This window comes from Eschrichtius robustus, chromosome 17 (genome assembly GCF_028021215.1).
Source record: "Eschrichtius robustus isolate mEscRob2 chromosome 17, mEscRob2.pri, whole genome shotgun sequence".
In the NCBI taxonomy this organism is placed as follows: Eukaryota; Metazoa; Chordata; class Mammalia; order Artiodactyla; family Eschrichtiidae; genus Eschrichtius; species Eschrichtius robustus.
Genome location: NC_090840.1, coordinates 58,541,247 through 58,566,406, shown reverse-complemented (window position 1 = coordinate 58,566,406; position 25,160 = coordinate 58,541,247). Strand labels below are relative to the sequence as shown.

General features: G+C 34.9%; 1 protein-coding gene and 1 pseudogene across 1 annotated transcript in view; both read right to left on the bottom strand.

The window, feature by feature from the left end:
* PKHD1L1 (PKHD1 like 1) overlaps nt 1–25,160 on the bottom strand; it is a 154,049-nt gene that overhangs the window by 84,990 nt on the left and 43,899 nt on the right. The window contains exons 17-29 of the mRNA XM_068525490.1: nt 24,549–24,692; nt 22,419–22,576; nt 21,423–21,536; nt 19,810–19,959; nt 18,667–18,791; nt 13,680–13,843; nt 12,288–12,460; nt 7,478–7,625; nt 6,808–6,962; nt 4,881–5,003; nt 4,077–4,182; nt 1,709–1,819; nt 446–610 (exon numbers count right to left, since the gene is read on the bottom strand). Of these exons, the coding sequence (XP_068381591.1) occupies nt 446–610; nt 1,709–1,819; nt 4,077–4,182; nt 4,881–5,003; nt 6,808–6,962; nt 7,478–7,625; nt 12,288–12,460; nt 13,680–13,843; nt 18,667–18,791; nt 19,810–19,959; nt 21,423–21,536; nt 22,419–22,576; nt 24,549–24,692 (1,836 nt within the window). The remainder of the gene's footprint in view (nt 1–445; nt 611–1,708; nt 1,820–4,076; nt 4,183–4,880; nt 5,004–6,807; nt 6,963–7,477; nt 7,626–12,287; nt 12,461–13,679; nt 13,844–18,666; nt 18,792–19,809; nt 19,960–21,422; nt 21,537–22,418; nt 22,577–24,548; nt 24,693–25,160) is intronic.
* On the bottom strand, nt 15,158–16,839 carry LOC137751617 (suppressor of cytokine signaling 5-like; annotated as a pseudogene).

Genomic DNA, 25,160 nt, shown 5'->3' with positions numbered 1-25,160 from the left:
ACACAAAGGAAATGAAGCAGGACAGGAAAAATGTGTTATTTTCTTTCCATCTTCTGCGTCAGCATCCCTTTCCCTGATTTGCTTCTGGAACTTTTTCTGGGTCTAGTAGCTCCACTGAGACTGTGATTATAAATGGAGCAGCTGGTAAGCAGAATAATAACTAATAAATCTTATCTTGACATAATTAATGAGCTTGTTATAGACACATGTAATAATTGATATTAATTCAATAACCTAAGATGTAAGTAGAAGCAGTCACCCTGCCTTATGCTTCGTAAGAAAAGAATTAGTCACCCACTGAATCACTGTGCCTTCTAAAAGAGGAGTCTCCTTTGTTCTATATGAGGAAGCTTTGGAGTCCTCTCCTTCACCCTGTTCTAGAAACAGTTCAGTGAAATGATGGAAATGTATGCAATTCTCTTTGTTTGGAACAATTAACTATTACCTGCTAGGCTTCCAGAAGCAGGCCAGATGTGTGAGATCTGACTCTGATAAATGAAGTGTAATTCCTCCTCCTCTGTATTCTGTGCTAGTCCAACATCACCTATGAACACAGCAACTGGGAAACGTCCAGCACTTCCATTCAGAATCTGGCAGTTGATCTCATTTTCTTGTGATAAAAGAAGAAGAAAATGGTCAAGAAATGCTTTTGTTAGATAAAATTACTGAAATTTTATATTTGCAAATATAAACAGTGGCCTTCATTTTTATACTCCAAGAAATATATCTAAGGAAGACTACTCATATATTAATGGGAGGAAAACCTTTACGAACTACCTCATGTTACGAATCAAGACAGGGCTAGAAAAGAGTAAGGTAAAATAATAATGAAAGTGGAGTAAACAGTTTGCTCTTGAGTACCACACTGTGGCAAAAAAGTTACTATAAGAAGAATTTTAAATCCTAACCTATAAGATCATTTATACGAATAATTCTAAAAACTTTGGTCCAATATATTGTTTATGTCCCAAACTGAGTAAAATATTAGGTTTCAACAAGAAAACTGATAAAAACTAAGTGAAAAACATTCTTCACTTCATTTAGAACAGCATATGTGCACTTATAATACAGGTGCAATACTGACTATTAGATCTCAAGAATGCAGAGAAGATGTAAATTGAAAACAACTTAAATGATATGGAAGGTGAATTTGCTTATGTAATTCCAACTTATTAAAATTAATAAAAATACCTAGGATTATGAAAGAGAATTTTTAGGGACACAAATAATTATGGTCCTCACTTTTCCATAAACAGAAAATATGATCTTTAAATTCTACATTAATACATAGATGACTATGAAGTTTGGACTAGAAGTCCAGGAAGATGGCTATGTCCTCTTGCTATGACTCATGAGGCATTTTCAAAGCATGGGCAGAGGGGACCATGGAATATCAGAGTTGCAATTCATGTATTTTTGTGTCCCAGAGACACACTAAAGAAGGAAAGATTTCATGTAATCACTTTATGAGGAAAAAGAACAAAAATAAACTGTTATAGGATAAAGACACTGTAGCACAGTGAAAGAATTACTCTGTGGTCATAACCAAAGATTAAAAAGATAAGGTATTTATCCAGAGCAGTTTGCCAATTTCATAACCCCAAAGGTACTCTATTGGAAAATCACTATTGTAACACTGCTCTTTGATTCCACTTTCTCTTAGAGAAAAACAATTAGACTCAAAAATAATGATTTTAAAAGAATCTACCATTCACAGAAAGAAGAGAGCAACCTGCTGGTCCAACTGAGACCGATACAGTTGAACTAGGAGAAAATCCCGAGCCTGATACGGTTAGAATTGTGCTTTCTTCATAGGACCCTGAAAAGAATAAATTTAAATAACAATATTAAAATGACAAAACATAGAATCTGTTGTTATGAAATCAGGTATTTCAGAGAAAAGTTAGCCTATCTTCTAAAAGATATAAACAATAAGCCTATAAGCAAGCAGGGAAAAAAGACATATTTATTTAGCAATGGTACTTTTTTTCCATTGAATTACTGCACAGTGCTTTGTGTTTTGAATCTGTGTGTTTATAGAGATTAGTGGAAAGAATTATCTGACTAAGCATAGAATGTTGTAAGGAAAGGAAAATCATTCTTATGACAAAGAAATTAAACAGACATTTCCATATGGTAACTTAGACTAGGACAGAACCGCCATCACAAACTCCTGAGAAAAGAATAAACTGTACAATAAGTGTAGTAGACACTTTCCATTTGAAATAGGATATGATTACTTTATCTGGGATGATACCCATCCTAAAGTGCCTGGGCTATTTCAGGTTTATACTTGCTGGCCCAGCATCCTATACTGAATGTTCTCCATTCACTCTTAAAGGTATCCAGATTTGATCAATAAATGACACGGTCACATGACTCATATAACATCACACACAACACAGATTATAAATGGATTTAAATAGCTAAGAATGGAAAACAAAACTTCAAAATTTTAGAAGAAAACATAACCAAATACCTTAATGACATTAATATAGAGATGGATTTCTTAAATAAGATACAAAAAGCCATGGTTATCCATAAAGGAAAAGATATATAAATTAAAATAAATCAGTGATTTAAACGTTTCCATGAACAAGATACTAAAGAAAATCATAAGTGAAATACTGGGAGAAGATGTGTGCAAAGGATCAGCAAACATAATATACAATATACAGTGCAAGTTGATAGAAAAAAGACAATCTGATAAGTGGATAAAAGATGTTAACAAGCAATTTGCAGAAGAAGAAATAATCTAAATGTCCAAGAAACATACAAGAAGATATTCCTGTGCATTACTAATCAGGGAATAGACAACATTAAAGCAATGATGAGATAACTTCTTACACTCATCAGATTGACCAAAATTAGAAACTCATAATATGAAGTGTTGGCAAAGATGTGGGGAATATGGTGCTCTCATACCCACTGGAGGTACAGCCACTTTGGGGAGCAATTTGGTCACCTAATGAACTGAATACACATATACCCATTAATCCACATGTAGGTATAAACCCTAAAGAAGCTCTAGCATGTATGTTATAGTAGATTTGTACAAGAAAGCTCAATACAGTCATGTGTAAAAACAAAAAACTTGTACACGATGTAAATGTCCATCAACAGAAGAACAAATAAATTGGTGTATCCATGAACTATTTTAGTGATGAATTAGATATACATAAAACCATATAAATATTTCTCAAAATGAATGCTGAATGACAAAAGATGCAAATGATATTTACAATGTAATAGCTCATTTGTAAACTTAAAAAACTGGCAAAATTACCATATGTGTGTTATACACAAAAGGTATTTAAAATGGCATGGAAGAATACACACAAAATTAATTATTGTGATTGCCTCTGGGGAAGTTCATAGGGGACCAGTACTGAGCATGGTGTTTAGAGAGAACTATAATTATAAAAAAGTCTGAAGAATATATTCTTTCAACACAAAGTTGTGCTATTTTAAAGATTTCAATGGGTTTTTTCTTTTTGTTTGCTGATTTATAATTAGCAGGTGAATTTTCCTACTAGTCAACAAGACTAAATATATGATTATAGTATCTGAGCTTACCTTTCTGACTGAAAAAAAGCCACCCCTTACAATCCTTGGTCATGCTGTTTATTTCAATCCTTGGGAGTTCAGACATAATATAATCTGGTTTTTGTTGTTTTTTTTTTTAAAGCAATCACATACTATGAAGGTATTTTACAATGTGTCCCCCTAGACTGAGTTCTCGGCAATAATTTTTCTATCTCTTATTCTCAAATCTAGGACCTAATTATTTTCTTTTACTAAACAGCAGCTCTCTTGTTACTGGCCTTTTAGTACTATATCTCTTAGAAGTTGGTGAAACTGGAGAAGCAGAATACTAGTGAGTCCAACTTCAATAGTGATATTTTTTGCAAAGATAATTAATGATCTTTCCATAGCTTTCTGATCTGATAGATTTTTTTCACTACGTAGAACTGTCTGCTTGCCTTAGTTAGAATATAAAAAAAATCATTATCAGAGTTTACATTTTTGCTAATTGTCTTCCACCCCATATTCCAAGTTCGAAAGCAAGAGATTACCTTGGGAAGGGCTTATGGCCCAGACTTGAGGAGTAGTTGTGGGATCCCATGTAAACCCACAGTCTCCTGAACATTTAGCTGGGATTTCATTAACATAGACTTCAACCTTCAAATAAAGAAACAGAGATAACAGGGGTAGCATGGTTAAATAGACTATGCATAGGATTTATAAAAAGTAATGGAATTTTGCTTGTTTGCTGGTTTGCTGGTTTCCAAAAATTAGTCTATTCTATTTATACTTTTTCTGTTTTGACACTTCATTGATTCATTCAGCGAATGTGTCCATGATACGTCAGGCACAGTTGTAAACGTATCAAGCACATTTAACAAAACAGACGACATCCCTGCTGTTACTGAACTTATATTCTAGTGGAGGTAGGACAGAGAGCCTTGCATAAGGCTATAAACTTACAAAAAAAAAGAAAATGCACATTATGCCCTGGGGGTGATAAGTGCTATGAAGAAAAATAAAGGTTGCTCTTGGGAAAGTCACCTAAACTCCATACAATTTAATTTCCTCATCAGTAAGTGGTAACATTAATAATTACTTTACAGAGTTACTATAAAGATTAAATGAAAGAATATATTTTCAAATACTAACAGTAGAGCTTAAAATCCATTCTTTTATCATAAGGAAGACAATTTTCCCAAAAGTCATAAAATAATATCATTGAGTTGATCATCTGTTAACAAATAGTCACATGAAAAATAAAGATGTCATCTCTTCTGTTTTACCAGGTCTTTAATGTATTACAAAATAGTTATACATTTAAAAGTACATCACGAAGAAACTTTCAAAAATACCTGTGGCTGTTTGCTGGGTGTACGAAGTAGGTCTCCCAGTATGCGCTGTCTGAATAAGCCACCTTCCTTTATCCTTGTAACCATCACGTTAGCCTTTTCTCCAAAAATGTTGGAATCATTGATCTATTTTTAGATGAGATTATTTTACTAGAAAGGTTATAATAAATATGATCACAGTAGCTTTTCTTTTTAAGTTTAAGCATGGTTAAAAGTGAAAAGCCAAAGGATGAAAAAAATTCAAAGCCATTTAATCACATTTTTGGAAAAGAAGCCTCTTCAAAAATGATCATAATCTACCCAAGAAAAAAACTGATAACATCATTGCAGTATCATATATTGCATCAATTACAACTTAAATTAAATGACTACAATTAACTTGAATATTTAGGATAAAATATGTCTAAGGAACATGAATTTACTTAATTTGATTTTTTCAAAATATTCTATGCTCTTTCTGAATATGATCATTTTGATAAATGATTCTTAAATAATTGAAAAATGTAGTCCTCTTTCCACCCGAGAGTCAACTTTTCCCCTTTAGCATTTTTGGCCTCTACCAAAACTACTCTTGGTTTTTCATCCACTCATGGAGTTATATTTTCTGCCAATGGTAAAAATGAAACCACATCAGATCAATATGCATAATTTGGTCATTCCAAAATCGTGCTGCCAACATGGTAGCCTTCAGATGCATACAGGGTCTAGCAAAGAGACAGGAGTCTCCATGCTGGGCCTGTGGGAGCCAAAGTGACCAGGAGCAGAAATGATGAATAAAGCAGAGGAGACTGGTCAGGAAAGAGTGAAGGCAGTAGGTGTGCAGACACCAGCAGAGGACCAAGAGAAGATCAGTCACTAGAGCTGTCTCAGTTGCAGAATTTTCTTATTCTAGTTTCTGGCCATGTGTTTCCTTAAAATAACCCCCATATCTTTATGACATCCATACAATCTAGGTATGGTACATTATATTCTATGTTTAATGTTTATATACCTTTTTTTGAATCTCCTGTCCCCCAGCGCCTCTGTTTTTTCCAAAATGGTTTTATAAGTAGAGTTCTGTATTTATTTCCACCGTTTGTATCATTTTAACAACCATTTTTCTATTGATGGGAATTTAGGTTTCTAGGTTTTTTACTATTACAAATAATACTGCAGTGACTAACTTTGTGCCTATTTCATTTCATATTTGTATTATTATTTCAGTAGAAGAGAGTAACACAGCTGAGACTGCTGAATCATAAGGTATCTATATTCAGATACAATTAAATTATCCTTCCAAAAGCTCGTACTAATTTACTGTCTCACCAACAGTGCATGAGGGTGAGAGTGCATCTCACACTCTCATAATCACTACAAAGCATCATATTTTTGATGTTTGATATCTGAGCCCCCAGTCTCTTCCAGACCCTTCTCTGTCACATATTCTGAGCCTGACTTCCCTCCCTGCCCCCAACCACACTCTAAGCAAAAAGTAATTAGATGAGCACTTAAGGTGCGGCTCTGTTGTGAACTTGAAAAGGTCATCTTTGAAACCAGAAAATATCCAAGGTCCTAGAACACAGCTCTAGCGCACAGTGGTAGAATTATAGACAGAGACGCTGACTATGCTTGGCCCCCCTTACGTACACCCAGATTTAGTCCTCAGACTGCCCCTGCCTGTGCTCCTCCTGCCCCTGTCAAAGGTCTTCTAACCAGCATATTCCCCCATAGGGGATCAGGAATAAAGCACCAACAGCTATTCTCCACGAAAGAGAATGCCTGGTCAACTTAATTTACAACAATCTTCTTCTCAGTTTCCTTTTATTACTGTTTAGGCTATAGCTTGCATTTTTAAAATACACACAGTCTCCAGTTCTTTTTGGAACGAGGCAGGGTGCAAATAAGCAACGAACACATAGAAGAAAACAGAAACCAGGCGAAGTAAGGGAACCTGCAGCAGATTCTGCTTTCCACATGTGCTTCTCCACTTGACGTGCCATGAGTACCCCGCACAGCTTCCCTCTCGTGTAACTGAGACTTGTCCCACTTCTTCTAGACTCTGGAGAGCAAACTGCAAATCTGCAGCTGACACAGCAGCGGGAATACCTGCACTCGCAGAAGGATGGCAAACAGCGGGAGTCAAAAATTCACAAACCTGTGGCCACCCTTAACATACATGAAATGTATTTTATCACTTGTAAACCAACAGTCCTCCTCCAAATACGGAAAAAATGAAACTTGCATATTACTTAGGCAACAAATTTATATATTTCCGGGAAACAAAAATTACATGAGTAATGTACCTCAGACATTGAGCCTTGGCTCAAATACTTTTTAAAAAAAAATCAGTTAACTTTATAGATAACCAGTAAGCTATGGATGTAAAAGAGAAACAAACTTTTGGGAATTTAACCTGGTATATCTGGTGAGGTGATGAAGAAAATGTGAAAATGTCATTTTTCTGAACAATTTAGTTTTACATTACTGACATAATCTCAGCTCTATAAATTACATAGAGAGATAATATTAAAAAGAAATACTCCAAAATGTTTACGATGGTTGTCTAGATCAGTACAGTCCAACTGATACATAGACCAAAGTTATGAACTTTTTTCATATACCTTTGAGAATATGTCCGTAAGCGTGAATGTCAAAGCTGCCACTTAGAGGTGGAGATGCTGCTTGAACTCTTTCAATACGAATCTTTGACTCCCCCGGCCAATTATTTCCTCTGTAAACAGACTCATTCTCTGTCTTGTTTGTGATTGTCTAGTTTCCAAAATAAATATTGATAAAATGATTAAACATAACAATGGCTAACCAGATTTCTATTTCACCGGCATACAATCCTGTGACATGACATAAATGAGCCTCAGGTATTCAGGACTCCTCAGAACATTAAGGAGAGTCACATAAATCAACACAGGCCATACCTATACAGCTGTGATAATGAGGCCCAAGTCAACTCAGTCATCTGTGCAGCAATCAGCTGGAACCACAGTAATACCTCATTAATTCAGAGTGTACCTACCATCGCTCAAGGAACAAATATTTACTGAGCAGGCATTCTGTTCAAGGTACAATGCTAATCACAACGGGAAGGCAAAGAAACATGAGATACGGTCTTGGCTATCAAAAAATTAAACACCTTTTTGGAGAAATAACATATGGAAGCTTGAAAACTTAACTAACAATAAAAGGAAGTATATGATCAATACAGTGACTGATCCAGACTCAGGAAATACCTGTCTAATGTTGAGTGTCAGTCAACTGACAGAAGAAACATGTGCAATAAAAATTCATAGATTGTAACTCTAAGAGTGAAGATGATATTCTCCTGCTTCTGATCCCTGCTAATTTTGCGGAATTTAAAATTATAAGCTCTAGGGGACTTCCCTGGTGGTCCAGCAGTTAAGACTCCGTGCTCTCAATGCAGGGGGCCTGGGTTCGATCCCTAGTCAGGAGACTAGATACCACATGCCCAACGAAAGATCCTGCACGCAGCAATGAAGATCCCACGTGCAGCAACTAAGACCGGGTGCAGCAAATAAGTAAACATTTTTAATAAATAAATTAAATAAATAAATAAAATAAAATAAAATTATAAGCTCTATTGCCAACATAAAGGAGTGAACGTAAGTGCCAAAAGACATATGCAAGAATGTTCAGAGCAGCTTTATTTATAATAACCCCAAGCTGGAAATAGTGCAAAAGCCTATCAATAGAAAGGATAAATGGCTGTAATATTAATACCATGGAATATCGTACAGCAATGAAAAAGAACGAACTATAGCTAGCTATACGCAACAGCATGAATCTCACATTATCAAATAAAAGAAGATGCAAAAGAGTACATACTGTATTATTCATTGATATGAAGAGTAAAAACAGGGACTTCCCTGACGGTCCAGTGGTAAAGAATCCGCCTTCCAATTCAGGGGATGCAGGTTCCATCCCAGTCAGGGAACTAGGATCCCACATGACACGGGGCAACTAAGCCCACACGCCACAACCATTGAGCTCGTGCGTTTCAAAGAGAAAGCCCACGAGCTGCAAACTACAGAGCTCACGTGCCCTGGAGCCCTTGCGCCACAACTAGAGAGAAATCCATGCACCGAAACTAGAGAGAAGCCTGAGTGCCACAATGAAGAGACCTCATGCTGTAACAAAAGATCCTGCTTGCCTCAACAAAGATCCGGCGTGCTGCAACTAAGACCCAATGCAGCCAAAAAAATAAGGGAAATAAATAAATAAATAAATATTTTACTATTTAATAAATATTTTTTAATATTTATTTTTTAAGAAAGAGTAAATACAAGCAAAACTAATTAATGGTAGTAGAAGTCAAAATAGTGGTTATCTAAGGGTGTGGGGTAAGTAATCTAATGACAAGGAAAAGGCATAAAGAAAGCTTTGGGGGGGGGGTCTAATGATTTTCTTTATCTGAGTAGTGATTACATGAGTGCATTTACTTTGTAAAAATTCATGGACTTCAGCAAGATTGCAGGATACAAGATCAATACACAAAAACCAATCACATTTTTATGTATAAATAACAAGCATGCAGAAACTGAAATGAATACAAGACCCATTACAATGGCTTCAAAGAAAATGAAATACTTAAATATAAATCTAACAAAATGTACTGAATCTGACCTGAAATTGCAAAATTGCAAAATGCAAGATGTAATCAAAGAAGACCAAAATACGCTGGACAAAAAAAAAGCAAAGAAGACCTAAATAAATGGAGAGACATACTGTGTTCATAGATTGGAAGACTCAACATGGTAAAGGTGTCAATTCTCTCTATAGGTTTATATGCAATCTATAGGTTTAAATGCAATTCTTATCAAATTGCCAGCAAGATTTTTGTAGACATAAACAAGCCTATTTCAAAATTTATATGGAAAGACACAGGACCTAGAATAGCTAAAACAATTTTTCACAAGAAGAGTAAAGTGAGAGGAATCACTCTTCCCAATGTTAAGGCTCACTACATAGCTACAGTAATCAGAAGGGTGTGGTATTGGTGGAAGGATGGACACATACAGCAATGGGACAGAATAGAGAATCCAGAAATATATCCACACAAATATGCCCAACTGACATTTGATAAACGTACAAAAGTAATTCAACAGAGGAAGGATAGCTTTTTCAATAAATGGTGCCAGAGCAACTGGAGGGATAGGCAAACAAATGAACCTGGACCTAAAACTTCACATCTTATACAAAAGTTAACTCAGAACGGATCATGGCCTTAAATGTAAAATGTATAACTATAAAACTTTCAGGACAAAAACAGAAAAATATTCAGGATTTAGGGATAAGAGTAGAGTTCTTTGACTTGAAACCAAAAGCACCATTCATAAAAGGAAAAACTTGATAAACTGGATCTCATTAAGAGTGTTGTTCTATGAAAGACCTTATGAAGATGATGAAAAGGCAAGGTACAGACTGGGAGAAAATATATGCAAACCACATACCTGACAAAGGACTTATATCTCGGATATATAAAGAGCTTTAAAAACTCAACAATAGGAAAATAGTCCAATTAGAAAATGGGCAAAAGGCATGAACAGATATCACAGAAGAGGATATATGGGAGTTCAACATTATTAGCCATTAGGAAATGCAAATTAACACCAAAATCAGCTAACAGTATATACCCCATCAGAATGGCTAGAAAAAAAATAGTGATAATGCCAAATGCTGGCAAATTTGTGCAGACACTGGATCACTCATACATTGCTGGTGGGAATGCAAAATGGTGCAGCCACTTTGGTAAAGAGTACGATAGTTTCTTACAAAACTGTACATGTGCTTACCATATGAACCCATAATTACACTGATGGGCAATTAACCCAGAATATGAAAACTTACATCACATGGAAACCTACAGATAAATGTTCATAGCAGCTTTATTCATAACACCCAAAACCTGGAAACAACTCAGATGTCCTTCAAGGGGTAAGTGGTTAATAGACTATGGTGCCTCCATCCCATTAAATGTTACTCAGTAACAAAAATGAACAAATTATTGATACACACAACAACTTGGAGGGGTCTCAAGGGAATTATGCTGAGTGAAAAAATCCAATCTCAAAAGGCTAAATACTAGTATGATTATATAAAGTCTGATTCCTTGTCTACAACATTGTTAAATGCCAAAATTATAGAGACATTAGTGGTTGCCAGACATAAGACTGTGCAGAAGGGAGGGAGGTGGGTGTGGCTACATAAAAGGGTATCATGAGGGATCCTTGTGATGGAACTGTTCTGTGGTGGTCAGCTGAATCTACACAGGCAATAAAAATTGTACAGAACTACACATACACAGGCACACACAAATGAAAGCATGTAGAACTGGTAACATCTGAATAAGTTTGGTAAATTGTATCAATGTCAATTTTCTGGCTGTGCTATTATGCTATAGTTATAAATGTTACCATTGGGGGATAATGGGTGAAGGGTATGGGAATATTTATGTATTATTTCTTACAACTGCACATAAATCTACAATTATCTCAAAGTTACAGTTTTTAAAACAATTCATTAATCTGGACATTTAACATACGTGCACATACGTTATTACATTTTGTTATTACATTTTGTTAGAGAGCCAAGAGACTGAAAAACATTTATAAGACACTTATCTTGACTATACTAAGACTAAAACATTGGGCCTGGATGGGGTAAAAGCAATTTTCGTGGAACACTTATAGTTTTTCAGTCTTTTTAATCATAAAACTGTTAACACAAAGTTCTCTGTGAGACTCAAATTATAATATTTAATTATTATTTAACCTTTAATCTTGAACTTATTATACTTGGTTTTGGTTTGTTGTAGGAAATTATATTAACTAATTGTATATTTTTGTAAAAAATGAAATGTAAGAATACTCCTCATAATTGTAACATTTAATACAGATCTTATACCCAAACAGTACAAAATACTGTCCAGATCCTTTTGGAATTATGGAAAACCATCTCTTCCCCCTTGTATCAATTTTGATACAAATAAAAAATAAATGGTGTTTATAACAGAAACAATTTTAAAACATATGCAGAATCTCAAATTTTCTTTCAATAATCTCTGTTCAAAGATCTTTATTGGGAGAGCCCACAAATTTTTCTTTTACCTCAACAGAGAAAACTCTACTTAAATCTGACTAGCTGATTCTTAAGGCTATTTCCTCCTGCTTTTTTCCCCATCGATATATTTCGTTAAAAAATTTTTAATGTTTAAAGTGAATTTTCATGCTCAAGTTCAATAAGCCTCTAAATCTTCATTTTATCCTTAGAATAACTGTCTTGTTCTATTAAAAGATATCTGTGTGTCAGTTCTTCATAAAAAAAAATGTTTTAAGTTTACTAGGTCAAGGCTAATGTTTCATAAGTTGAAAATAGCTACTCATAAAATTCCAAGCTTACCTGCCCAAAGCTCACAGCCATCATGGGTATATTATAACTGCAATTACATGATGTCATGGTGACAGAATATTGGTTGGTCATACTTGATCCATTAATTTTGGTCTGATTCACCTGAAAGTGCTTTAAAAATATTCCTTTATTTGCTAATGCTGGAAGTCTTCTCTTTGGCATTTCTAAAGAACATAAATAAACAAAGTAAATGGGAGAAAAAATTGCACAGCTTGTGCTGCTAAAAAGAAAAGCGTCAAATAATATCCATGTGTCATGGAATAAGCTGTTTAAAATCAAATTTTAGAAAGAAGACCTTAAGGAAAGTAGTTTGTGAAGCTTGGCAAACCTTCACTTCTAGAATACAAAGCTTTAAAGTCTTTTGATATATGAGCCTCATTGGGTAAAACAAAATACTGAAAAGCCACCAAGCTCTGGGTTCTATGCAGCCTTCTGCGGGCCAGTTAGTTTTACTCTGTTGTAGGTCCCTGAACGTGGTGCTCACTAGGACGTGTGTTCCATGAGGGCAGAACCAGGACTGCCTGGTCCTCTGCTCTTTCTTTGGTACTAGACACATTGCCTGCCACATGGTAGGTGCTAAATGAATGTTGCTTAAGGAACCACAACCTTTATCTCAGCACAAATCAGCTGTCTTATGTGCTCCACCAATCACAATGTAGGTCTGGTGATAGTGGATTCAAAAAGAGTGACTCAAAAGTACAGTAACATTTAGTTTTTAGCTAGTTGAATCATGACCTTGCACTTGAAAACTGTTCCAAAGGAAAGGATTCCAAAACTCCTCTGAAATATGGTAATAGTCACTTATTAAGGTGACTGTTTGGAGTTAGGCTGATTTTTAAAAAGATTGCAGTTTAAGTTTTATTATTTTATTAGCATATCTCACATATATGAGCCTATTAACATAACTAGAAAAAAATACTACAACTATGAGAAATAAAGTTTTCATTTACAGTTTTACTAATTATCACAATAAAGTCCATGGAAAGTTTCAGCTCATTCTTACTAGACAGACGTCAATGTCAACAGTTGCCTTTCAGGAACAGATCTCTATCTTGGTAGTTGATTTCTCAAAAATCAAACAAGGCAAAATTAGAATGTTTGCCACAGTTTACCTGTAAACAGAATCCAGGACTATAAAACTAATTCCTGCTTTAATGACAAAGTTTACATTAAGGATGCATTTATCTTTAGAATAATCACCTGGTCCTATTCATTAAAAAAAATATGATTTAAACCATGGTGTTATTGAGATGAAAGAATGACAATATTTAGAGATTAATGTTTCTATCTAACCTACAGAATATAAATAACGTCCACAATAAGATTTTAGTACAAAGTACGTTTAGAAGGTTTAAGTTTTAGATATGAAATTATACAATATACCATCCAATGCTGCAATTGTAGATGTCTGTCCAATGTATACAATATCCACATAGAAAGACTGTGATTCTGATGCTTTCTGCAAACTAATCCTCTGAAGAGAAAAACTGGTCCCAGTGTATTTGATTTGTATGAGATCCAGAAGGTCTATACAAGTGTAGGTCCAGCTGAAATATGGTTGTTTAATTAGGTGTATAGATCAGTTACAATGTTCAGTGTAAACAAATACATTATAAAAAGCATTAAAATCTTAAACAGTAAAAGTTTTTCTTTTCCCACAAGAAGACCATAAGCAAGCTTTATTAGCACAAAAAAACAGCCACAAGGGACAGCAAGCAGAGACTTTACATTGGCAGTGAAAGATTTAATGTTGCATCCAAAAGATAGGTGTTCTTTTATTTGTAACCTTGGCAGTAGACATAGGAATGTAAAATAACATTCTGTAGTGACAGGTAAGTAAACTAAGGAGCATGCACCTTGGTGGAAAGCATATAGAGACAAGACACAAGAATGAAGCAAACCATTTTAGTGGTGCCAGGGACAGAGCAGCAATTTCAATCCAATACTAAGAAGCAAAACTGGAGCTTGATAATACTTCTGGAAGAGCTCAGTGGAGTTGCATTGCCCCCTATAACTAAGGGACAAAAGGTGCTAAAGTTATTTATAGATACAAATGGTTGCAGAGTGCCTTCTAAACGTATAATTTAGATTCAGAGTTTCCATTAAATACTAACTGCATTGGAATCTCATAAATTACATAAGCAATTTGGTTACAGGAGTTTGCAATAAAGAGATAAATACTGCCATTCAAATAACTAAATACAGTTCAACAATAATCTTTGCATCAGCTACCACTGCACTGATTAACTGACTAGTTTGGGCACCTTCTATTCTCATTTTGAAACTTCATGGTTTACAAACTCATCATGGGATCCACCTCTAGTGCATCAAAGCTTAGACTGACATCATTTTAGAAAATTATATGCAGAACTACATTAAGTTAAAGTGCTCCTTAAATTAAAAAAGTATTTTGGGCCTCTAAGTAGACTTCTACTACTAATTATATGATTCCGAAGTTCTAAAAACTACTTAGAAAAAATGGTACACTGAGCAGGACCCTTTATAAGAGAAATGGAGACTACAAATGGTATCAAAACTTAAACAGCACATAGCGCTTTTGTGGCTAGATAATTCCACTTTCCAAAGGAAAACCAGATTTTACTTCTGGGATTTTGAAGCTTGATTTACAGCTACAAACATCACTGGTTTTGGAGGGTTACAGAACAATGCTTGAGAAAAAATGGCACTTTTTGACACTAACAATGTACTGAAAATAAACTAATGATAACACACCTAATTGATCTAAGTAGACTGTCTGACCTACATAAAAGCAGGTCTAGAAATACCAGCTAGGAGCAGGAGAGTTTACGTCACCTTGATTGGTAATAGTTTTTAATCAGAGAACCACCCTCTTTTAAAAATCATGATATTCTTGTTGAAAGATCTTGTAGCATTTAGGGTAAAGGAAGCCCATTAGCTTCCATCAAATGTAGGGCATCTTCAGATTACGGCACAGCAGAAAAACTGCAGGCTAAAGGAAGAACCTACTTAGTGATATGATAAGTGATGGTTTGACTAACATGGAAGAATTGAGATCTGTAAAATCTTCTAAAATCCTGTTGCAATAGAAGAATGAAATGCATACAGGTGGTGGTGATCAAAATTAAAATTGTGATTCCATTGTTCAATTTGGGCATGTAGGGATGTCCCTTCAAGAAGGACTTTGGCTTCATAATGATCCGTCACGGGATTACCCGATTTGAACCAAACTGGGTATGAGGCAGTGGGATATGTTCATTCTGTGCATAGACTTTCCATGCTCCTTGCCTATTAACATGGAGAGGACTGTCTTGACCCCTGGCATTGTTTCTTCCTATGTGATGGCCAACAGAGAGTAGTTGTGGCCTCTTCTGAGTCAACAATTACCCTAGGGAATTGCAGAATTGTTCCCACTCACTTCATTCATTCCAGGAGCTAACTTTGATCCCATTTTATATATTGGATTAAACTGTGCAATAGCCTCAAAAGATCTATTTATGCATGGGGAGGGGGAATCAACACTTTCTCCAATACTCCTCTGTCTCTTTCTATCTCTGTCTCTGCTCCTCTCTCTTTCTGCCTATCTTCCTCTTCATCTTCTGTGGAAAACAAAGATGGATCAAATGTATAAAACATGCCCAAAGTGCAAACACAGGAGCCATACGCTGTTTAATCAGATGCCACTGGAGGGTGAAATCTGAACTGTCAGGAAAAGGACATTCTTTTAAAGCATTAATTCAGGAAGATTACTTTTCTTTCATTGGCGGTGGGTGGGGAATCGGTTTTGACTCCTTGTTTTAAGTTTTTTTCAGAAAACAAAACCCAAGAGTGTCCTGCAACTTTCTCAGAGAGCAGCTTCTTATAGTTCGTGCAAACACTGTCCACTTCATACACAGAGCTCACTCAGCTCTCTGTCCTTTGAAGTCCACTTCAGGTTTACCAAACTTCAGTATCTGATGAACTTTCTGTCTCTGTATGTAAAAAAACTTTCTTTCTTTACATCCTATGGAAGCATGTCTAGATCTTATTCGTGGGGTAAAACACAAATAAGTATCTTTTAATGTTTATTCCAACAATCTAAGGAATATTCAGTGGGAGAATTTTCACGTGTCCTGAAGAATTCTTTGAAAGGCTCTTCTTATATATATTCTCTTTGACAAACATCTCTTGGGTATCTACATTTTAACCATGGCTACCTACCTCATGTTAGAGATTCTGACACCTACATTTAAAATCGGCTCCCAGTTGCCCTCACTTTATCAACTGATCAGAAAATCTGAAGGGCATTAGGGTCACATGCTCAGGATATGATGCCAGAGGGGTATGCATCAAATACAATATTTTATTTTGAAAACTGTAGACTATAACTTCCCTTCTTCCCTTAACAAAAGGTCATTCCACTTCTTCAGGGAGAAAGCCATAAGCACTGGCAAAACTTCTTTAAAAATTTCAGGTTAAAAAGCTGGGCTGGGGGCACAGGAGGGGGATGTATCTAAGGATACCCGTGTCCAGGTCCCACAGTTCCAACAGGCTCTGTGTGCTCCCACCCACCTGTCTGTTCCATTGCCTGTCACTGCTTCTGTCACTGACCCAGTGGGCACATCTTGTTTTCTCCTGATGGAATTCAGGGACCTAGCTCCGAGGGAGCATCTACAGGCCCCAACTCTGGTTGTCTCCCCACTTTCCCCCTTTCCCCCAACTCATGAGGGATCCATCTGAAAAGTTTTTTAAACCTTTAACAAATAAGATTCCCCTTATAGTCCAACATATTTCTATGAGTTTTGGAGTATACACATTTCTAAAGGTATGGAATGAAAGCTGGTCCCTGCATTTTGAAAATAGTGTTGGGATGATCAAGAAAGCAGGAAGCTTGAAATTGCGGAGTTGGAAGTAGTTTCTTCAACCAGAATTTTCATCCAGAAGCGAACTCCCCCATCAATACCACCTTTTCAGGAATTCCCTGGTGGTCTAGTGGTTAGGACTCGTGCTTCCACTGCAGAGAGCACGGGTTCGATCCCTGGTTGGGGAACTAAGATCCCACAAGCCGTGCAGTGCAGCCAGAAAAGAAAAAAACTGCCTTTTCTTTCCATCTGGTTATTCTAATCTCCCTCATCATCTTACCTATTATTTCTCATCTTTGTTTTGTTTTGTTTATGGCTATCATTTGGTTCTATTTCTAACTTTGGATCATTTTCTCTTCCCTCCTGTCTGAATAGTTAAGCCGAGGCACTGACTCTGCCTCACACTTGCTCCATACACGGCAGTTCTGAGTGTTCATAATCCCACTCCTATGATGAGAATAGAATAGTCCTCTCTATATTATTACAGAATGACAGCAACTTAAATGATATGTATTAAAGTACAATGAAAACTATATAGATTGATACAGGATAGAGAAGATTTTTTTATGTAGCTATGACAGAAAAAAAACACAAAAGAAACGTATTAGAAATATTTCTGAAGACATGGAAATCGTACCATGGGTATTTTATGACATAAACTTTACATGAAAAAAACGTTCTAAAATTGTGGAGAGGAAATGTTCTATATCTTTACTGGGGTAATGATTACATAACTGTATATATTTGTCACTTACTGAATTATGCACTTAGAGTAAATTATGACATTATGTAAATTACACTTCAATAAGCATAACTTTAAAATTTATGAGGAATACTTTTTAAAATAGAAAAGTTGTATGTGTGTGTATGTGTCGTCATTGTTTTATTGTAAGTAAAATTTTTGTGTGATTGTATATGAAAATTCAAAGTCAAGATTGACAAATTTCAGAAGATATAATAATTAATGAAAAGCAAAAGTCATTTTGCAGAACTAAATTGTGCTTGAGGTTATGACAATCATAGTCATTAAACAGCTTTCTCTAGACTCATTTAGTTTCTCGCCTTATATTTCTCTAACTGAATTTTTATGTGTCTAACTTTTGGCAACCAAACCAAGTATTTAAGAATATCTTTTCTCCCTTAACTTTGGTATGTTCATCAAAATATTTTATTTTCTTCATTTACACATTCATTTTGTTTTTCAGTGATCAAAGTCTAATGACAATCTTGCGCTAAGGCAGTTTCTTTCTACCTTCCTTCAGTAACTAGAAACATTAGATTTAATAATATATAATTTAAATTCTAAAGTTTACCACTGTTTTGTCTTTTAAATGGTCATGGGTGATGATGACACTAGACCAATTTTTATTTTCATAATCTATAGATTTATTTTTGGCACAACTGTCTCTGTTAGGAAGCTTATGTAGAAGGCAGAAAAAATTGCAGTTAGATCCACGGTGCACACGATTTCTCAAAAACAAACAAACAGAGTTTACCTTCATAGTTTACATACTATAATTTAAAAATTTCAAATTCATAGTGTAACTTACTTGTTTCCATACGCAAAGTTATATGTAAATTGTGTATCAGTGCTTCTAGTAATCTTGCTTGTGTCTTGGTATTGAAATTTTAGACCAATATAATTTGCCAAGAATCCTTTGTATGCTAAACATAACTACACAGAAAATATTAAAAAAAAAATCAGTAACAATATCTTACCATTAAATTGTTTTGTAGCAATTCAAATGAATTCAATCCAATCCAATAAATATCTATTGAGCATTTTTTATACAAAATGTATCAGAACACAGAGGAAGGAATGATTAATTTCAGACAATGAGATGCAGAAGAATTGGGGAAGATTTTATACAAGAGGAAGGAGTTGATGTGACCTCACAATTAATGATTAATTCTTTTATTGTTTTCTTAGATATGATTTCCTTAAAAATATGGAAATAATTCACTCCCTCTAGTCATGGAGCTATATAAGGATTAAGGCCAGTTCTAACTAAACTCTTCAATGAATTTAAAACTCCATTACACATAGAGAAGACAGAGAAACATTCAGGTAGATTAACTAGGATGTGAATGCAGCTGAACATTTAGAGATGGACGTGTCACCATACAATAGTTATTAAATACTAATTTTAATGGTCCACAACTCCTTAAAAATGCCATATATATTTAGAACTCAGAAATTTAGAACATGTGTTTCAAGTTGAGAATTTTAAAACAAGAGACAGGGTAAATCTATGATTGCTAGTCTTAGATACCTATCCTAAAACTGCCATCTCCTCTGCTCATGATCTTCCTTCACTTTTCCATGATTGGATGGATACCCAAGATCACTCTATGACGGCTATCTATTTTTGTTTCTTCTTAATTAATGAAGGAATAATGAGGAGATTATATATTTTAAATTGTTTTAGTATTTACATTTGTGTGCAAATAATTTTTTTTCTGAAATTATAAGATAAAGCAGAATACATGTGCACGGTACTACGTATTTTTTAAATTTCTTTTTTTGAGAATCAACAGACGAGGAGATCACAAGCACAGAACTGAAGCATGGTGCCTGTCCAACGTGATGTGACTTCACACGACAAGCAATTTTCCTTGTCTTAAAATTTCATGAAATTTTATTACCAAGGTATTTTACAAATTTAATTAGCATATCATTTTGTTGAGCTTACCTGATTATAAGGAAATAATAAAATGTCTCCATATGGTAGTCTGTTTGGTTTAACATCTGCTGAGTCAAAAAGAACAGCTGGGTTTTTCAGGGAATAACGACCACAGTAAGCATCAGTTTCAGCTGTCTTTTGCCCTCTATTAATATGCTCCTACAGAAATAATATTTCAAATGAAAACATGATTTATTGCCCTGCTTTACTCCCCAACATCTTCACCTAAGTCATTCAAATTTCAACTCAGATCCCACTGCTTCCCAAACTGCTTTAACTTGGAATGTTTTCTCTCTTCTTTTAAAGTCTAAGGCTCTCATCCTATAACACTCATTTAGATACATATTCATATAATCCCTTGTATCTGTATTTGACTATTTCCCAAGTCCTCTCTTTCCCCTTATATTATGAACTCCTTAAGGATATTTATTCACTCCTTCCACAAATGATTTTTTGTGCTCATTCCATGCCACATTTTTGCTTGTTTGTTCATTTGCTTGTTTTTTGTTTAATCTTCAGGGTTCAAATAGTGAAGAACCCTATCCCTACACACAGGAGCCTACCAGTTTGGGACAAAGGAACCAAGGATTATAAAACCAAGGCTGAAAGGAGGCATCTAACTCACATAAAAGCATCAAAAAAGATGACTCGGAGAAGTAACAAATGAATTGCCTTTAAGAATAAACAGGAGTAATTTAAAAGGAAAAGGGAGCCAAGGGCATCAGAGAGAGGGTAAAATATGTGCAAAGAAGTGGGGACGTGAGAGAGTGGTGCTGGGAAACTCAAAGAGTCAAGGTAAAGTGTAGCCAAGAATGTGTGTTGTGATGATGATGATGATGGGAGATGAAGTACGAAAGGAGTATAATGGAAACTACTTGTTCAATTGTCTTGGCTGCAAGTACTACATTCAGGATAGGAGAACCCAAATATATGTATATTTATTGAAACAAGTTGAAAACGTAACCCATTAAATGATTTTCCCTTTTCTTCACTAATAAATCTGCATAAAGCATGACATGATATATATTTTTAAGGACTCATTTATTTCTGGGGTATTGATCTGAATTGAATAACTAGCCTATATATTTCTTATTCCTATGGTAGTCACTTGGAAATGGTGAATATCTGGCTTCCTCAAGTCTTCAAAATAAGAATTAGGAAGTTAAGTATATTTTAAGTTTATTGTACATCAAAGAAAAATCTTTGTATTTCATCAAGAAATAAATAATGACTAGGCACTGTACTAACTGACCAGAAGCAAGAGAAGCAATTACTATATAACGCTCTACTACAAATGGTATTCTCTGAAGCCAATGAGGAAAAAGAATATACTCTGCATCTAAATGAAGTCAACAAACAAAAAACCCTATAGATCTCACATTTACCCATCTTGCCTACTTTCTCTTGATTAAGAAAATTCATGTGTGTTTTTACAAATGAGTCATTTTATAATGCAGGAAGATGCTAGAACAGACCTTACCAATAAACGTATGACAAAATTATACTTGCAACTTGACTTTAAATGTTGTAGGAATTAATGCTAATTCAAAAAATGACAAAATTCCAAACATTTATATGATTTCTTATCTGGTCCATTTCACAGTTCATTAAATATTCCATACCAGGTTAAAATCAGTTTCATAATCTCTGAAGTATTTCACAACAAATCCTTCTTCAAAGTTTGCAATTTGTGGTGGACACTTAGCGCTAACCATTTCTTCCACTGCTGCCTGAAACTAAATTAACAATATGAGCTTTAGTAACTTCTTTATGAAGAGTTAGAACATTACTAATTTAACTACTAATTCTACTAATTAATTAAAAAAATAATTTCATAATTCCCATGTTAGCCATAATTATGAGGTCATTTCCTAAATAATTTCAAGTTAACGTGATAATTTCAGTATCCAATGACTGTTTCAAGACTTTTATTTTAGAATGACAATAGTTATATCCAACTGGCTGATCTTAGCTTATTTAGTTATTACATAAGGCAGGCATATTGGTTTAGTAGTATTTTAAAGACAGCAATGAGGCAAACCTAAATGAATTAGCACCTAATTAAACAGATTCCAAATGAATAGTTTTCCCAATTAATGCAAAATTAACTGGAAAAAATATATACTCCAATGCCTTGTTTCTCAAAAGAAGAGATACATATACTGTAATCTTTTACTATTATTTAAGAAATAATAATTCTGGATTATATAGGAACTGGCACACATTCATGAGGTCTATAATTTCCATACCATATTTCTCTGATAAAGCACAGATATTTAGAATTAAGGACTTGAAATAGTGCATGATCTTCAGTCATCAAACAAATATTAACTCAAACTCATTGTACAGGTAGTTGTTGAAATGCAGTAATTCACAAGCAAACATTCCTCATGAGCAGCTGCCCCATATGCAGATACCTGGATCCTGTTGGCACAGATCCAAGAACTCTCCTTACACTCCCTCTGTCATTGTGATATTTCCTCCCTTCTCCACTCACTATGAGTTGGCTCCAACCCACCATGCCAAGGAGAAGATGTATTACTACTCCTTAAAATGTGTTTTTATAGAAGGCTGATGCTTAAGTGGCTTTCTGTTTAAAAAACTAACACAGAGCATACTTCAGCTTCTGATGACTGCAGCGTAAGAGGCCTAGAAGTGATCCCATCCCAATTCAGTGTGAATGTGTCCAAACTGGGTTTTCCTTTGGTTTGTTCTGTAATAGCCAGTGTGACATTGTTCCCTTCAAATACTTCATAACTGAGCAGATTGAAGTCTCCTGCAATGAAGTACCAAACAGCATTTGAAGAAGTTAATTAATTAAATACCAATATATCCATAATAGAAACTCAGATGTAACAAAACTGGTTTTATTTGGAATTGTATTATCACAAAAAAAAAGGATGAATGGAGAAGATGCAGATCCTTGAATCTGAGATTTAGCCATAGTAGAAACAGCAGAACAGCAGTGCTATATATTTAAGGTTCTGTTTTTGTAGCGTAAAAGGAAGTTTTGTAAGATAAACAAAAGTTGGCATTGGGATCATGAGGTAAAAATCAATGGGCAATAAAATATTCCAAAAATTCTTTAAGTTTTGTTCCAGTACCATCATCTTAGTATAAAGGGCTAGCCTGGGAAATTGCTATTTTCTTTAGTTACAAATAGAGTACAAAGGTGAATTCCAGGAAATAGCCCCATGCCTGTGAACCTTGTTTATACAATCTCACTGAGAGAAATAAGGCCTTGTCCTCACATGTCTCTCTTCTTTGGGAGGATGCTTTAACAGTGGAATCCTACTGACTCTCTCTGTTGGGTAAAGTCCTAGAATTTGCCCAGTTATGATTTTGCTACCATATTTCTTAAGGTTTCTGTTGAAGTCTTAAAATTTCTCTCTGATCTAAAAATATGTTTCTGAGAGAACAAAGATAACCATATCTTCATTTAGATAGCCTTTTGACAATCTAACCTTTGGGAAATTTTTAGAACTTCAATTCATGTTAAACAAAATTCTTTACTCTCTGCTCAACAATCAAATTAACAACTTTATAAAATGAGACATAAACATTGAAGTAACACTTTACTTATATGAATTGGAAAATAGTGACTGTGCAAAGAAAACAAACACATATTCAGGGACCTATTTCAGGAGCTAAATATCCCAAATACCCAAATTGTTTGCTAAACTTGGCTTTAAGACTTGAAAATGTGACACTTGAAATTGTAAGACTTGAGGGCTTCCCTGGTGGTGCAGTGGTTAAGAATCCGCCTGCCAATGCAGGGGACACGGGTTCGAGCCCTGGTCCGGGAAGATCCCACATGCTGCAGAGCAACTGAGCCAACGTGCCACCTAATGAGCCTGCGCTCTGGAGCCCGCGAGCCACAACTGCTGAAGCCCGTGCACCTGGAGCCCGTGCTCTGCTACAGGAGAAGCCACCGCGATGAGAAGCCCATGCACCGCAACGAAGAGTAGCCCCCGCTCACTGCAACTAGAGGAAGCCCGCGCACAGCAACAAAGACCCAACGCAGCCAAAAATAAACAAATTAAATAAATAAATTAAAAAAAAACTATGAAACTTGCAGAAGAAAAATAGGAAAAAATTAAAAGAAAAAAATTGTAAGACTTGAAAATGTAATAAGTTAATAGCCATTACTTGAAAAGGATAAAGAGGTCAAATAATTTTGGAAAATGCTGTATTAAACACAGGTGCACTGCTTTTTTTGTTTTGTTTTTGTTTTTATTGTTGTTTTTGTTTGTTGCTCATTGCCGGAGTCCTTGGGGATTTTAATATTCTATAATGAGCTCTATCAACCTTCAAGGAGAAGCTGTGGTATACAGTGTTTCCCACGGGGATTTGACCAGAGAATCCTTTTATCAAACAAGATCTAGCCAGGCTAGTGTCTCCTGAGAAATACTGATTCACTTAAATTTCATTTCCAGAATTAATATCTTCACTAATTTTTGCTAAATGTAAAGTAGGCTATTATACTGATAGTGTATTTGTAGTATATAGAGTGTATATCTCATGCATTGGAGTTGTACACTCCTTGAAGTACAACTAAAATTTAAATTACAATAGAAAAAAATTAACCATTTATTTCTATTTCTCCTGAAGGTGATCAAGGCTATGAATCCATTTACTTTCCTCTGTCATTTTATGGAGCTTTTACCTTTTTCAGTGGAGTTGCACAGTATACAAACTTGTTTCCTAGAAAAAACTTTACAGAATTGCAAAATGAAATACATGCTTACCTCTAGTTGATATAAAGGTTACCATGTAAACATAGCTCTGAGGATTTTGTGTTCTTATTACTTGAACTGCATCTGGTTTTATAGACCAGAGGTCATTCAAGGCTGATTGCAGTATGAAGTCAGAAGCATCAGCAGGTAGCCAGACTTTTCGATGAATTAACAAAAAATTAAAGTCAAATGATTAGGGGTTTTAATAAAAAAAAAAAAAGAGTTGAAATCTCTGCACTATCACAGCCAGTACTGATGTCTCATATTTGAATTTTTTAAAGTACCTATAGTCTGTACCATCAGTTATCACTTAATGAAATTACATTCTGAAATTGATTCAAGTTCAATAATATTGACTACTTAATTGGATTGTGATCTATTGAGGATAGGGCTCATATTTTATTGTTTTAATATTCCCATAGTAATAAGCATTGTATTTGGCAAACAGCAAGCACTCATCAATATTTACTCATTGAAACAATTAACAGAAATAGCAAAATTATTTTTTCAGGGTTTTTTATAAAATATAGAATGCAGTATCTTCATTAATGGATAAATTAGTGTCTCATAGGTCTTTGAGAAACTGAAATGTCTGTCTCTATAATGATGAACTTAATTCCTATT